Genomic DNA, 13,796 nt, shown 5'->3' with positions numbered 1-13,796 from the left:
GGGTTAACTGTGTCATTATCTTTGAAAGATCAATTAGGGAAGGGCAGAACAGTTATCACTGCTTTACAATGATCATTTTATAAATAATAATTTTCATATTTTAAACATCAACTATAGTAGAATGTTGATTCTCACAAAGGCTATGAATCACAGAAGGTCACCGGGGACAGTGCTGTATGTTAAATAGTCTCTCTTGTCATGAATCTTGAAAGGTTTATAATTTGTAGCTATTTAGGGTTTTTTTTTTACACAAGCTTGTTAAATTGAGACCACAAAATAACAACTACAGTATATCAAGGTAAACACAAAGATACTAAGTTAGTGATTATGAAGAAAAACTTTATATGTGGGAATCACATCAAGTTGAATGACAAAGGAAGAAATATGTCTTTTGTAACTGCCCTCCAGAACACCAATAAGCGTGACGGCTGTTGCAAAATTAAAAGTGTTTTCTGATCCGACACTCCTATGCTTAAAGAAGAACTTAAAGGACGGGTTCACAGTTTTTCAAGTCTGTCTTAAAACAACAGTCAAGAGCCCAAATAAACATTGAAACAGGTTTTCCTTACTGTAATCATTCCTCCTATTCATACTGACCATTAGAAGATCCCTTCATAATGCATATACAATGTAAGTGATGGGGGACAAAATCTACAGTCCTCCTCTTGTGCAAAAATGTATTTAAAAGTTTATCTGGAGCTGAGATGAAGCTTCAGTCGTCCAAATGAGTCAAATCAAGTAGATATCTTTCATCGTTACAGTCTTTTTAGTGCCAAAGTCTCTCTTTTTGTTACTATACTTCCACCTCAGCTCAACAGGGAAACACTGTCTGAGGAAACACAAAGAGGGAATTTGATGCTAAAAAGACTGTAAATATGTCAGATATCCACTTGATATGACTAACTCAGACTGCTGAAGCCTCATATAAGCTTCACATCAACTTTTCAATGCATTTTTGCACAAAATGACTGTGTGGACACACTGTGGATTTTGGCCTCCATTACTTACACTGAAAGCACATGAAGGGAATCTTTTAATGTCCAGTATAAACAGGAGGAATTATTACAGCGAGGAAAACCTCTTTCACTGTTCATATGGACATCTGACTGTTGTTTTAAGACAGACTTGAAAAACTGAACTTGAACTGAACTTTTCCTTTAACATCACCTGAAAAATCTTGTTTTGTTGACCTCCAGTGATGTCACTTCTCACCTTGCTGGAGTTATGTACATATGTACTCCAGGACCCTGTGACATCCCGTCACTGTGACAGCTTCACCCATCAGTGGTGCTGGGTGTGGTCAGTGCTGAAACTTTCAACCAGAGTGGGCAGCAAAACACAGCCTGGCGTTAAGTATAATCATACCGTCACAACTATAAAATCTTTATAGTTTTTGTTGATAAATATATTAAGAATATATTATTAAAATATCCCTTTACTTTCCACAGTTGAGGGTTCAATTATTTTTAGTTAGTCTGTCCGTCCTTTTAACACTTCGCATCAAGTAAGATATCTTAACAGCGACAGGTCAGATTGACAGGTAATGGGCTGTGGATATTCATATTCTGAAACAGGTTGCTTACTGTAGGTTTTCGGTGAACCTCTGACATTTCATTCATGACTGCTTTCAGGCCAAATTTTCCACTTGCGCCAAAAACATCTAAATCTAATGCAATGACATTTTCTGAGTGCATTCATGCTCCCCGTTAGACAAATCTTTGAAGGCTTTATGAATTAATTATTTATCATTACAAATCCTGCAGCCTCAGGGGCCTCTGAACTTCGAGTCTTGTTTAACATGAAAGCTGCTGCTGACAGTCCAACTATGGTCCCCTGTTAGAGGACCCCTCTCAACATGCAGCATAATTTGTACGGTATGTGCCTGGCGCTGTACTGTAAGTTCAGTTTTTATATCGAAAATGTCACACAGCACTTGAAATGACAGATTAGATCACTAAACACTATGTTTTTTTGTTTGACTTCACAAAGATTTTCCTCAGATCGAAATGTCATCTGCTAAAAGTACGCATTAAACACCAAAAAATCAGCCTAGCTTACTGGCTTTCTTCTGTCCACGCTTGTTAAGTCTGTCAGGAGAGATTGCTATCTGTCTAACACAGCACTGTGCTAATCCTTCTATTAGAGGTTTTAAGAAGCCGTGACAGGAGAGGAGATAGCATTAAGCCCTCTGTTGGGAGCCGAGCATCAATGTATTGACAGATGCAAGTTTAACCGCTCTTATTAGCGCACATGTAGACAAACAAATCCTCACTCTGAAGCATTCGCGCATACTCAACGCGCTCATACACGTATGCACGCGCATGCACACATCTCCTGCGCTGTTGTCTGTCTCGGAGTGTTTTTAAACAGAGGCTTAAAAGCTCTGTGGTTGGTTCACAGTGTGATAACGGCGACTATCTAGAGATGTCCTGTTCCTGCAAGATGGTCATCATTCTCATCAATGACCTCCTCAGAGCTTGCACGCACTCCTCTGGAAACACGCACCCTCACAGTTGGAGCACCCAGCCAGTGTTTAAGTTTGTTCTGAGAAATGCCGTTTCTTTGCTTTCTCCTCTGTTACTCCTTGATCTCAACTTTTTCTGCTTGTTTGGATTTCATGTCGACCTTGATCCTTCTCGTTTGCTGTGCTCATGCCAGACTGTCTGTGATTCTTTGTCTCGTCTTCCTCTGTTCTGTCAGACTCGGGGAAATACATGTCTGAGTTTATGGTTTGAAATTCCTGAACTGCTTAAGGTGTGTTTGATTTACCTAGCTAGACGTTTGTGCATGCTTAAAAACTGGGCCAACATTTGCATTCATTACCATGTCCTTGTGTTTTCCTTTTTGTTTTTTCAGGTATGCAAAACCTCCTCAGTTAATAGTTAGCCAGAATCTACATTTCTTTCCTTGACCTCTCTTCTTCCTTCTTCATCTCTTGCCACTGAATATTTCCTCCTCCTTTTCTTCTTCCTTTCTGTTTTTCTATTTAATTAGATCAGTTACAGGTGGCCTGTTTATTTCTTGCAACATTAAAAGTGAGAGTGTTGTTCAGAGACTTGGCAAATTTTGCAGGTGAGGTAAAAAATTTAGAAAAAGCCTATTTTCAGGACTCCCAACTGCTAATGACAGAACCCACCATGAATATAGGCTACAGCTTGGCATTTGCAAAGGTGCATTATTATAAAATGCAGAGGAGTCCGTTGTCTCAGAGAAGAAAGAACCCTTTTCTGACATTTCTGTAAAACACACAGTATGAATATATCAAAGATACATACACAGTAAGAAAATAGACATACATTCTAAATTAAAAGATAAAAAAAGAACAAAGTAGAAAATAAAAGGGGAGGTGCGATGCGGTTACAATCTTGATGAATGAAAAAATGCATAGAAAGGTCCATCTGTGTCACTATGTTACAAATGTTAGTATCAATATTAATTTTATTATTATACATCAAAGCAACATGGGGCAACCACGATGTTTTATTATCATAGATATGTGATTCTGCCATGAATTCATGTGATAAACAACAATTCTATCATTTGCTGATCGTGAACTGCCAAGGAAGCTATCATATAAGCAATCTCAATGACAGATACTGTATCATAGAAAATAAGATACAATGCGCTCAGCTCACGATTAGACCTTGAAGACTGGCTGCTGGATCCTCAGTGTAGTTAATCATAGAAATTAGAGACTAGGACAGCACTCCAATTTGACTTTTTTAATATTTAAGACTTTTTAATATTTAATGTTAATATCCCATCCACCATTGGTATGTTTTACACAACCACAGTGTGCTGGTTAGGCTATTAGCAAATTGTTATGAACAAGCTAAAACAAAAGCTGTCTGTATGTAGCCTAACTGTTTATCTTAGTTTGCCACCTATCTTAAAATTTGGCAAACTCTTGTAAACTTAGCTGCTGGCTGATTTCTGTGTTCTTCATCCTTTCTAAACTTCAATCAGTATTTTGATGTCAGAAGTATATTATTTATTTTATTGACATTTCAGATTTGTTTCCACTGAGATATTATTGAATTTAAATAGTGAATTTGCTGTTGTAAACACTGCTGCTGTTTCTCTAGAAACAATATTTACTTATATTTAAACTATAAATCAGTTCTAATCCTGTTCTGAATAAGGATTAGGCTACTCCAGGACATAGTGTTTACTTCATCAGTGTTTGTTTGACTTTTCTACTTGCTAATGTCTGTCCTACAACCAAATAAGATCAAATTGTCTTGGTGGAGAACCACATTGGTCATTAGAGTCCACATGGCAGTCTTTCAATTTATTCAAAAAGTCTGTAGTGTCTTTGAAATGTGAAGGCAATGCATATACCAAGTCTTTGATATGAGAGTCAACAGAGAGTGGCCCTGTGAGATGTCCTTCTACAGACACGATCAGTCAGCCTGGGGGATGTAACATGTAACAAGTCCTCATGGATTTTTAGGAAGAGTTGATATAACAGGTCATATCAGACTGTGTTGAATCATTCATTTATATTCATCCTCACTGATTTGTCCCTCCCTTAAGACCCGTTTCAAGACAATCTTGCTTTAACCAAACTTTAAAGTAGGGTCTGAGCGTAGAGGAATATAAACATCTCTGTCACTTAGTTGTCTTTCAATCTCTTGTATGTATGGGGTTTTATCCTGGACCACGATGGGCCCACCTTTATCTGCATGGTTAATTACAATGTCCCCATTATTCATCAACTCTGCTAGAGCTTTTCTCTCTGAGTCTTAAGAGATTAAAAGGCAAAGTTTTTTGTTTACTCTGGGTACACAAGTCCATAAGATCCCTTTCCACTAGCCAACAAAAGGTTTCCACTGATGGATTATTTACTTGTGGTGTAAATGTACTCTCAGGTTTGAAAAACCTTTTACCAGGGGAGACAGGTTGTGACAGTATCCTTCTCATGCCTGTAAAAAAAAACAACTTAAGGGTAGGGGTACTCAAGTTGTTGCAATCTACAACCTCACCACTAGATGCCACTAAATCCTACGCACTGCACCTTTAACCCAACTGAACACCTACAGTAGAGAGATTTCACACACTGGTATTGCACATCATTTTTTGCAAAACTCTGCATTATCTCATCCAAGAGGAGGTTCCTTGTTTATCTGTAGACCCCATGGGATTCTGCTGTTGCACCAATATTGGGATAACGCTGTTCTGTGAAGTAGAGCACTTGTTTCTTTTTTCCGAAGCTGCTCAAACAGTGTGTGACTCCATACAGGCCTCTGGAGTGAATAGAACCTGTGGAAACAATATCCTCCTGGACTCAGACTCCGAGAAAGTAAACATAGTCGCTCCTGCTTCAGTGAGTCTGTTGACATCGCCGTACATCATTTTGGTTACATTTTGTTCACAAACAGTTCAAATAAAATAAGATACAACACACTCAACTAACGATTAGACCTTGAAGACTGGGTGCCGGATCCTCAGTGTAATTAATCATATAAAAGACAGACAAGGACAGCACTGTAATTTGACTTTATAATACTGCCATACAGACGTTTCAGGCAAGACACCCTTCTTCAGTGTGTATTCTGGCAATTTCACAATCAATAGACACAGATGGTGTTAACTATATACAGTATCATGCAAGATTATTCAGTAACCATGGTAACACATTCAGTATGATACATCTGGAAGTGAAAAGGAGTTAAGTGGTTGAGGAGGTGTGTTAGCAGTTCCTCATTTAAAAGTTACCTTCCTCATCATATTATATTATATTCATGATATTTGAACTCCAGTTGCAGTTTTGAGTATTGTTTGTTTCAATCAATCATCAGTCTCTTTGTTAGAGACAATAATGAAACACATACAGTAGGGCACAGAATGACTTGCTGTCAATCACGATTTGTTTTCCTTATGTGGGTTGTAATGGTGCGCTGATGATGGGGGATGAGTTACCTGTCAGTCTGTAAAACATCAAATTTACTCCTCCTGGTTCATTTATGAAAAGCCAATGTGAGCAGGAAATAGACCAGAACTAAAAGGCAACAATGGGCCTTTTCTTCTCTTGGTGTGGACCGATTGAAATGACCTACTAGTGTGAAATCACTAGTAGATCGGTTCTTGAGCACAAGCTCAAGTTTGAAAGTCTCATATACTGTGATACAAAGCTGCAAATAGGTTTTGATTGTTGCTGAAATTCATTTGCATACAAATAAGAGTATATGACATTAAAATAACAACTACTCTGTCAAGACATTCTCCCAAAAATACACCTTGATTTTGTGAATTGTACACTGCACAATAAAGATGACAAGAGCCAACAAATTATCACCACATCATGATGTTTTTCCACAGCTAAGGAGGAATGAGGTATGCTCTTGAGGGCCATACCATCATCAAACGTGAGTGAAACATCTTCTCTCCTCACTTCCTTTTTCTGTTTCCCAGCAGAATGTGTATTACACCAGCTCCCAGCAGCTGCACCTGGGAGTGCTGAGTCCGACAATCGATGACGACGACAACAAATGTCTGGTGGACGTGAACAGCAGACCCAGACTGCTGGAGTGCAGCTACGCAGCTACCAAGCACATGAAGCTCACATGGACGTTCACTCAGGTAAAAAAAAGAAAACACCCAAACAAATGAAGACAATTACATAATCACAACCAGAAGCTCAATGAACAAGACAACAAACTCCAGCTGTGCACCGGTGTTGGCTATTTCACATCCTCCATTTAGATGTAGACTTTGATCTCAGTGGTTTGCTAATTGGTATTCTGTATGTAGCTGTAATGTCCTGCTTTCTCGGTTTGAGTGTGCTTTTTCTTTTTTTTTTTTTTAGAATTAAGTGGATTTCATGCGTCTTCCTCTCCACTTTGTTTCTGACTTTTAAGAGGCACCTCTTCTGGTTTTGTTAGAGTGCAGATCATTCTTCCTCTATTTTATGTGATAGGTGTTTTAAAAGCACATGGATAATGAGCTTTCACACATCCACAGTTTCTGACTTTTAACAACCCTCTGTCTTATTTTTAATCTTCACACTTTTCATGTTGTCCTAAAATATGACAGATAAGTAGAGGGAGCTGGATAATTAGTATAAAGGAGACACACTATTGTATTCATGCCCAAGGCATCTCTGGTCTGTGTGTGTGCATTTGTTCGCTTCTGTGCGCGTGCGTATGTGTGTGTGTGTGCTGTTTTTGTCACAGACTTCAGACTGAATAAGAGGCTTACTTAACTACAATTTAGACCCTTCCTCTCTTTCTTTCACCCATCGTCCAGTGTCCCCAGAGACCAATACCTTCAACTCTCCAGTTTCCTCAGTATCTGTAGCTACTGGGCACACTGGCAGCAGATTCTTCCTCTAATTAGCACCGGCCAGAATCAGAAATCTCACTTTCAACTTATGTCAGAAGTCAAAGAGATGAAACCCATTAGGCACATACCCATGGGGGTTTGGAATAGAGAACTCAATTTTCTTCATAAAAAGTTTGGGAGAGAAGTCAAATAAGGCCTGAGATTGAACTACCAGCTTTTCTAACAGAGCAGATGAAATGTTGGATGCATGAAAGATTCAAGAGGGATGGAGCAAAGTGAAATGAAATACATTAAGTTCAACATTTTCTTTTCTTAAAATAAAGACATAAAAACCCACAATACTAAAAACAAAACAAAAATAAATTAATAAAAAAAGCAAGTAAAAAATAAGAATACTTTAGCGTGTTGCACCAGTAAGGAGGTGAAGGCCAGAACATCTTGTTTGGTTTTGGGCAACGTCAGTTCTAGTGGGAGAATGCCAAAAGACAGCAGTCAAAGGGTTAGGCTTGATGGGGCATTGTAAGATTTCAGAGAGTTTGGAACACTGACTTCCAAAATTTAACTAGTCAAAGGCATGATTGCATCATCTGCATTTGTCACAGATAGGATCCACCTCAGGGTTAAATCTAGAGACTTTTGTTTTGGAAATATGAGTACAATATACTACTTTGAACTAGGGGCTGTCACGATATCAGATTTTCACAGCACGATTATTGTGGCCAAAAGAATTCATGATAATATTATCGCGATATCTATAGAAAATTTGAAAAAAAAAAAAACCTATCAGTCAAATCATCTTTAACTTTGTTTATTGTGTGTTTTGCCTCTTTTCTGGCAATTGAATTACACTCGAGTAATATGAGAAAATACGAGTGCAGGGAGGTAGAGAGAGAGAGTTGGTAACCATAACTATACCCTGATAGCACATTGCCTTTCCCACATTTCAATCAGGAGAGACTCAATTTCTTATGAAGTAAATGATGTTTATTGATCAAGCATGATAGATGTCGTTGGAAAAGTCTTTGGCGATTAGACCCCAACATGATGTCACCGAATATGAAGGAAGGAGATGAATGTGAGAATAGAATAGGATAACCTCCTGATGGAGTCTAGACACTGGTGGTGGTGATGAAGAGGCGTAGATCATGGTGGAGTGGTAGCGGCCTCTGTTGACCTCGGGCCTGGTGCCAAAGTCACAGAGTGGAGAAGGTGAGATGGTGATCCGGGACGAAGGGGAGAGGAGCTAACTTCTGTGACGTGGCCGTGGAGGTGGACGGGATGAAGGAGGGTCGCGATGATTGCTCTGGAATGACAGCTGACAGCGACAGAGAGGGAAACAGATTTTAAAGTTTGACAGCTGAGCCGTGATTGGTGGTTAGGGATCGTGGAGGAATCTGATAACTAGGAGTGACGCCTCTAAGCAGCTGATGTGAAAGTGGGAGGAGCAGGGGAGAGATAGAGGAGTGGGAAATTAATGAATGTTTAAAGATAGTCCTCCTGCCTGAATTTACCCTAAGCTCCATTTGGAAGTGAATGACGAGCCATATCCGGCTCAAGGTTACGACAGCTATAACTGAATCATAACAAAGCCAGACTTCTACCAGGACTAAGCCAAATACAAATAGTTGATATGGCTCATAGCTGGGCCTGATATGGAATATCTGTATGGCTGAGTTCTGTCAAGGCCTTATGTGACACACATATGGCTGAGAGACCAAAATCCGTACTTATCCCAGAATTGAACCTAAACTACACCATACCTATGATCTGGCCCACATTTGGAAATGAATGATAGGTCAAATCTGGCCCAAGACTATAATAACCTTAACTGAACCATAACATAGCCATTGATATTATCCCAGAATTTTAGCAATGGTCTATACTTTGAATATACCTAAGGCAAACAGAAATCCAACAATTTTAAAATGTCAATTTAATATGTCAAATTGGCTATTTACCTGTTTCTATATGATTTTCCCTGATAAAGCAAAGGTTAATAAAAATAGTAGTTTATTAAGCTTTGGTTAATAAAAGTATTTTACTGCCAATTTGGCAAATGTGGCATTTTGTGACAACTTTTATAGGCTACTAATACAAACGTAACAAAAACAAAACATATATTCTTTTTTGTAATTTATTTAAAAAATCCTTTCAACAAGGGTCTGTGAAAAGTTATTGCCCCACTGGCAATGACTTTTCTGATAAAAGCCTTTGAGAAATTAGAGTGTCAATGGAGTTCAAATACAAAGTGTTAATTTTCAGCTATGTCAGCTTTTTTTTTTATCTTTGTTCCCTCTTACCATCTCTGTCACCAGCCAGGCGAAGCCACTTTACCGTCAGTACTTCCACCTCCTTGTCTGAAACGGTTACCGTCATAGGGTTTCAACGCCTTGAGAAAGTAGAACACATGAGACAACAGCAGTGTTATATTTCTATTCATATCTTTGTTATATCTTCCTATAAACACACTCACATTTACCCAACTATCAACAACTGTCTTCAAGATCAGCCGCTGGACAGATATTTTTTCATTCACCCCCCTCCAGTTCATCTGTCTTGCAATAGCAGTTGAACATACAGGTGCAGCAGCAGGTGCAAACCATTTGGATGATGTTTGGGGAACATCAATGCATGTCAGTTCACATGATTGCCAGTACCACGCCACATGTGGTCCCAAGCTGTCAGTTCTTATCTGGGCCAGGTACCTAAATTTCAGAGGTGATCCTGAAGTGAAATTCCCTCCAATTTTGAAGGTATGGCGAAAAGTACGTGGTTATGATTTGGCCTTCATGCATTTTGCCATGCCTAATCTCTGTCACATGTGCCAGTTGCATACCACATGCGGCCCAAAAGTCAATGCTTTTATCTGGGCCAAGTGCCTCAATTTCAGAAGTAATCCAGAAGAGAAATTCCCCCCAATGTTGAAGATATGGTGAAACGTATGTGGTTATGATTTGGCCTACATATGTTGTGCCATACCATCTCTCAGCCACATGTGCCAGTTAAATACCACATATGGCCCAAAAGTTGATGCTATCAGGGTAGTTTGAAAGAAGTTTGAACACACTTAAGAAGGAAGTTTTTATTTTTTTGCAAACAGATGTCTGCAGATGACCTATAGCTGTGACCTGTTAGCTGGAAAACACAATGGGACGACAGCATGGAGCCTTACCAAGTCCATGTTCCAATTTAATAACAGTTCCACAGAAAATGACTATTTTACATGTTTTTCTAAGGGTGTGTCTAGGCGTCTTCCTAAAAAGGCCATTTAGAGACACCAAATAACTCAGAACAACTGAAGCATAAATATATTATAATGCTTTGTTCCCCGGTTGAAACTAAACTTTGTACATATAAAAGAGTCAAAACAAGAGCTATGGTGGAAAAGCAATGCATATAAAAAGTAAATCATAGCAAACTATTTATATTTGCATCATTTCCACATTTACAGTAGTTTCCATGTTTCCACCTCATCTGTAATTTAAAAATTACAGCGATGCTTGAAGCGTAGCGTTCATACATGAGGAAAAAACAACAAAGATTTGTTCTGTTGTTCTTTGTATTTACTGTTGCATGAGTTGGATGTAATGAATGAATGAAAAAGAGAAATGCCCCCCCCCCAACCCATCCCCGGTTGTAGCTGTTGTAGAGTAACAATGTCATTAATTCTAATCAGGATGTTAGCAGCTCAAGTGCAGTTTTATTATAATTTAACCAAGAAGATGAATTCAAAATTATTTTAATAGTAGAGATGCTAATCAATAAAGAGAGGATCAGATTCCAGTCAAAAACAGGAAAGAAATGTTGCTATTAAAGATTTCTTACACAGATATGTGTGTTATTATTTTTTGTGTGTTCATTTACGGCCTTTAGTGTTGAGGATGTTGGTGTAGGCAGACCATGAAGAGGGTAGGTTGAGGATCTGACACAAAGCTTTATGGCTTTTGAAGTCAGAAGTCCTCCCTACCTCAAAAAAGACAGATGGAGAACAGACAGCGAGGAAACAGAAGGAGGCAGGAAGAAGACATACAGGGTGAAAAATCACAAAGAAGAAAGGTGTAGAGATACAGACAGAAGGAAACAGAAAGACACAATATATGAGAGCTAAAGAACGGCAGGTGAGAGATTAAAAGGAGGGAAGAACAAAGGAGTAAAATAAAGAAGAGAAGAGTTGTGGGAGAGAGGCAGCGCTGGAGAGAAGTGAAGCGAAGAGAAGACAGAGAGACAGAGGGAGGCAACGTTTCATGTGAAGTGGGCAGTCAGTATTTGTGAATTATTGATAAGTAGATCTTTTACAATATTGAACTGAGTGTGACCCTGAGGGAACAGCCATCAATAGAAAGAGAGAAAGGGGGAGTAGTGGAAGGGAAGAGAGAAAGGAAGAAATTGCCAATTGCCTTACAAAAATCTGCCCAACAGCAGGTAGTATGTTCTGGTATAGCAGGTAGTGTTTTGTCATAAAAGTGGATTTTCTTACCTCAGCTTTTTACTTTGCTGGACTGTTTTTTATTTGTGCCTTTATGGATGCCACTTAGCTTAAGGTAGCCCAATAAAAAGTTTCATTTCGCAAATGCTGAGCACATCACAACCGTTCATTAGATTCACTACAGACACGAGCAAAGACGAATCGTATCACCAGCGGCAGGTCGACTCCTCAGGCTTCCTTAACGAGAAGGTGTTGCTAGCAGATGCAATCAAAGTTGAGACATCAAGAGAAACAGCAGTTCTTGGTATTGATCAGTATAAATCCAAACTGAGGGCGGTGAAAGGCAGCACTGAAAATAACAGCTAATAAGGACTAGGTCATTTGATGTAGCTTACATACTTTCTGCGCTGCTCTGCTGTTGTTTTTTCAAATGTAACATTTTTTATAATCATGCGTTTCTAGTGCAGGGTAGATGCTATTTTAAACGACATTATTTATGAGACGTCTCGCTGTAGTTTTTCACTGATGTTGGATCATGTTCAATTCATTCTAATCAGAAATTATAACAACCCAGATGAGCAGCTACTTTCTAAGAGATTGTGAACACTGCAAACACCAGCTCATGTTTTCCTTATGCTCTACAAATACAGATGTGGCTTATGTCACTAACATTTCTGGAACATTTAATTAGAAGGTTCCGCCTGACTTTGTTATCAAAATGGAGTTATTGACATATTTGTGAACTGCAAATATTACTTTCTGCTTGTGCAGTGTTATATGACAGAATCCTCTAGGTTTGAATATTTAGAAGGTACATAACTGTTTTTCAAGCTGGTTTGTCAAATCTTTGAAGTTTAATATTGCAGAAGTGCATTCCCTGCAGAATAAACCTTATATTTCCTACCTCATGATTTCTTGAAGTTTGCCATTTAGCTTTTATGAGAGGTGTTTTGCAGTGCTGTCTTTTCACACTGAGAAGGTGAACACAGCTCACAGAGCACATGATTCATCGGTGTATTAATACATGTCGTCTTAAAAGTCAATAAAAAGCCTGTGGAGTAAAATATTTACAGTAGCTGGGATGGTATTGCATACTGAACAAATATTGTATTAATATCTAAAAACCCTAATAAGGGGATTTAAGGCTGCACTGTGATATCTCAATCCCATTGGTTGGTGGTGCTCAGTTTGAAAGAGTGTATCATGTAATTCTTTGTGGCAGAGCTCAAAGTCGACGAGGTGATTCAAACAAGAAATGAAAATGGTGATTTTGACATTTCACAATGACATCCTACTGACAACAATCCTGTGGTTACAATGATATGCCTGTTAGCTGGCGTCAGTGAAAAGATTCATGTCACCTATCACGTTTGTGGAGAATACACTATTTGTTCAAAATAAACATGATGTTCTTTAAGGGAAAAACTTTGTTTGAACCAGACCTCAGTGTACTTGAAACCCAGCAGATATCCTTGGACTGTTGGTGACTGTTAACGTTGGGCTATTGGAGGCTGTATGTGTCCTCCGGGATTAACATTTGTGATGATGTGGCTGCAGTTTATCTGATGTGGATGTGGAAATGTTCTCATCTATTGAAGCAATAATGTCATGTTCAAGCTGTATGCCTCTTTGGGGCAGCGGAACAAACTGGAAAACACAACATTATGATGTTATTATTTTGTTGTTATGGCAAATGTGTTGATGCCTATTTACACATTCAGCAGAAATGGGGACATTATCACTCAATGATACCTGATGAATATGAGTCCAATATTCATTCTCATCTTAGCTCTGTTTTGGTCTGTGCTAACTCCTGAGAAAAATATCTGGCTCTTTAGCTCCTGATTGCTCTACTATGTTCACTGGCTTGTCCTTGACTTTGTTTGTCTTTGTATGGAATTTGTGAACCGGAAAACCAAAACTATGGTCCAGAAAAGACAGAAATGCTCCAAAAAACCATTGAGGGAGGGGTTGTAGAGTTGGATGGTAATTCTCTAGTACGTCACTACAAGCAACTTGTTTCATATGACATGTAGTCATTTGATCCAGTGTTAATGTAAAAAAAGAAAATTGATTAAAGCAGTTG

At 38.7% G+C, this 13,796-nt stretch overlaps 1 protein-coding gene across 2 annotated transcripts in view; it reads left to right on the top strand.

Moving 5' to 3' along the window:
• galnt18a (UDP-N-acetyl-alpha-D-galactosamine:polypeptide N-acetylgalactosaminyltransferase 18a) overlaps window positions 1-13,796 on the top strand; it is a 183,502-nt gene that overhangs the window by 157,920 nt on the left and 11,786 nt on the right. The window contains exon 10 of one of the 2 annotated variants that reach the window (XM_044355427.1): window positions 6,415-6,582. In XM_044355427.1, the coding sequence (XP_044211362.1) occupies window positions 6,415-6,582 (168 nt within the window). The remainder of the gene's footprint in view (window positions 1-6,414; window positions 6,583-13,796) is intronic. The other variant, XM_044355428.1, reaches the window with a different exon arrangement.

This window comes from Thunnus albacares, chromosome 7 (genome assembly GCF_914725855.1).
Source record: "Thunnus albacares chromosome 7, fThuAlb1.1, whole genome shotgun sequence".
Lineage (NCBI taxonomy): Eukaryota > Metazoa > Chordata > Actinopteri > Scombriformes > Scombridae > Thunnus > Thunnus albacares.
This window is presented reverse-complemented; position numbering and strand designations above follow the sequence as displayed.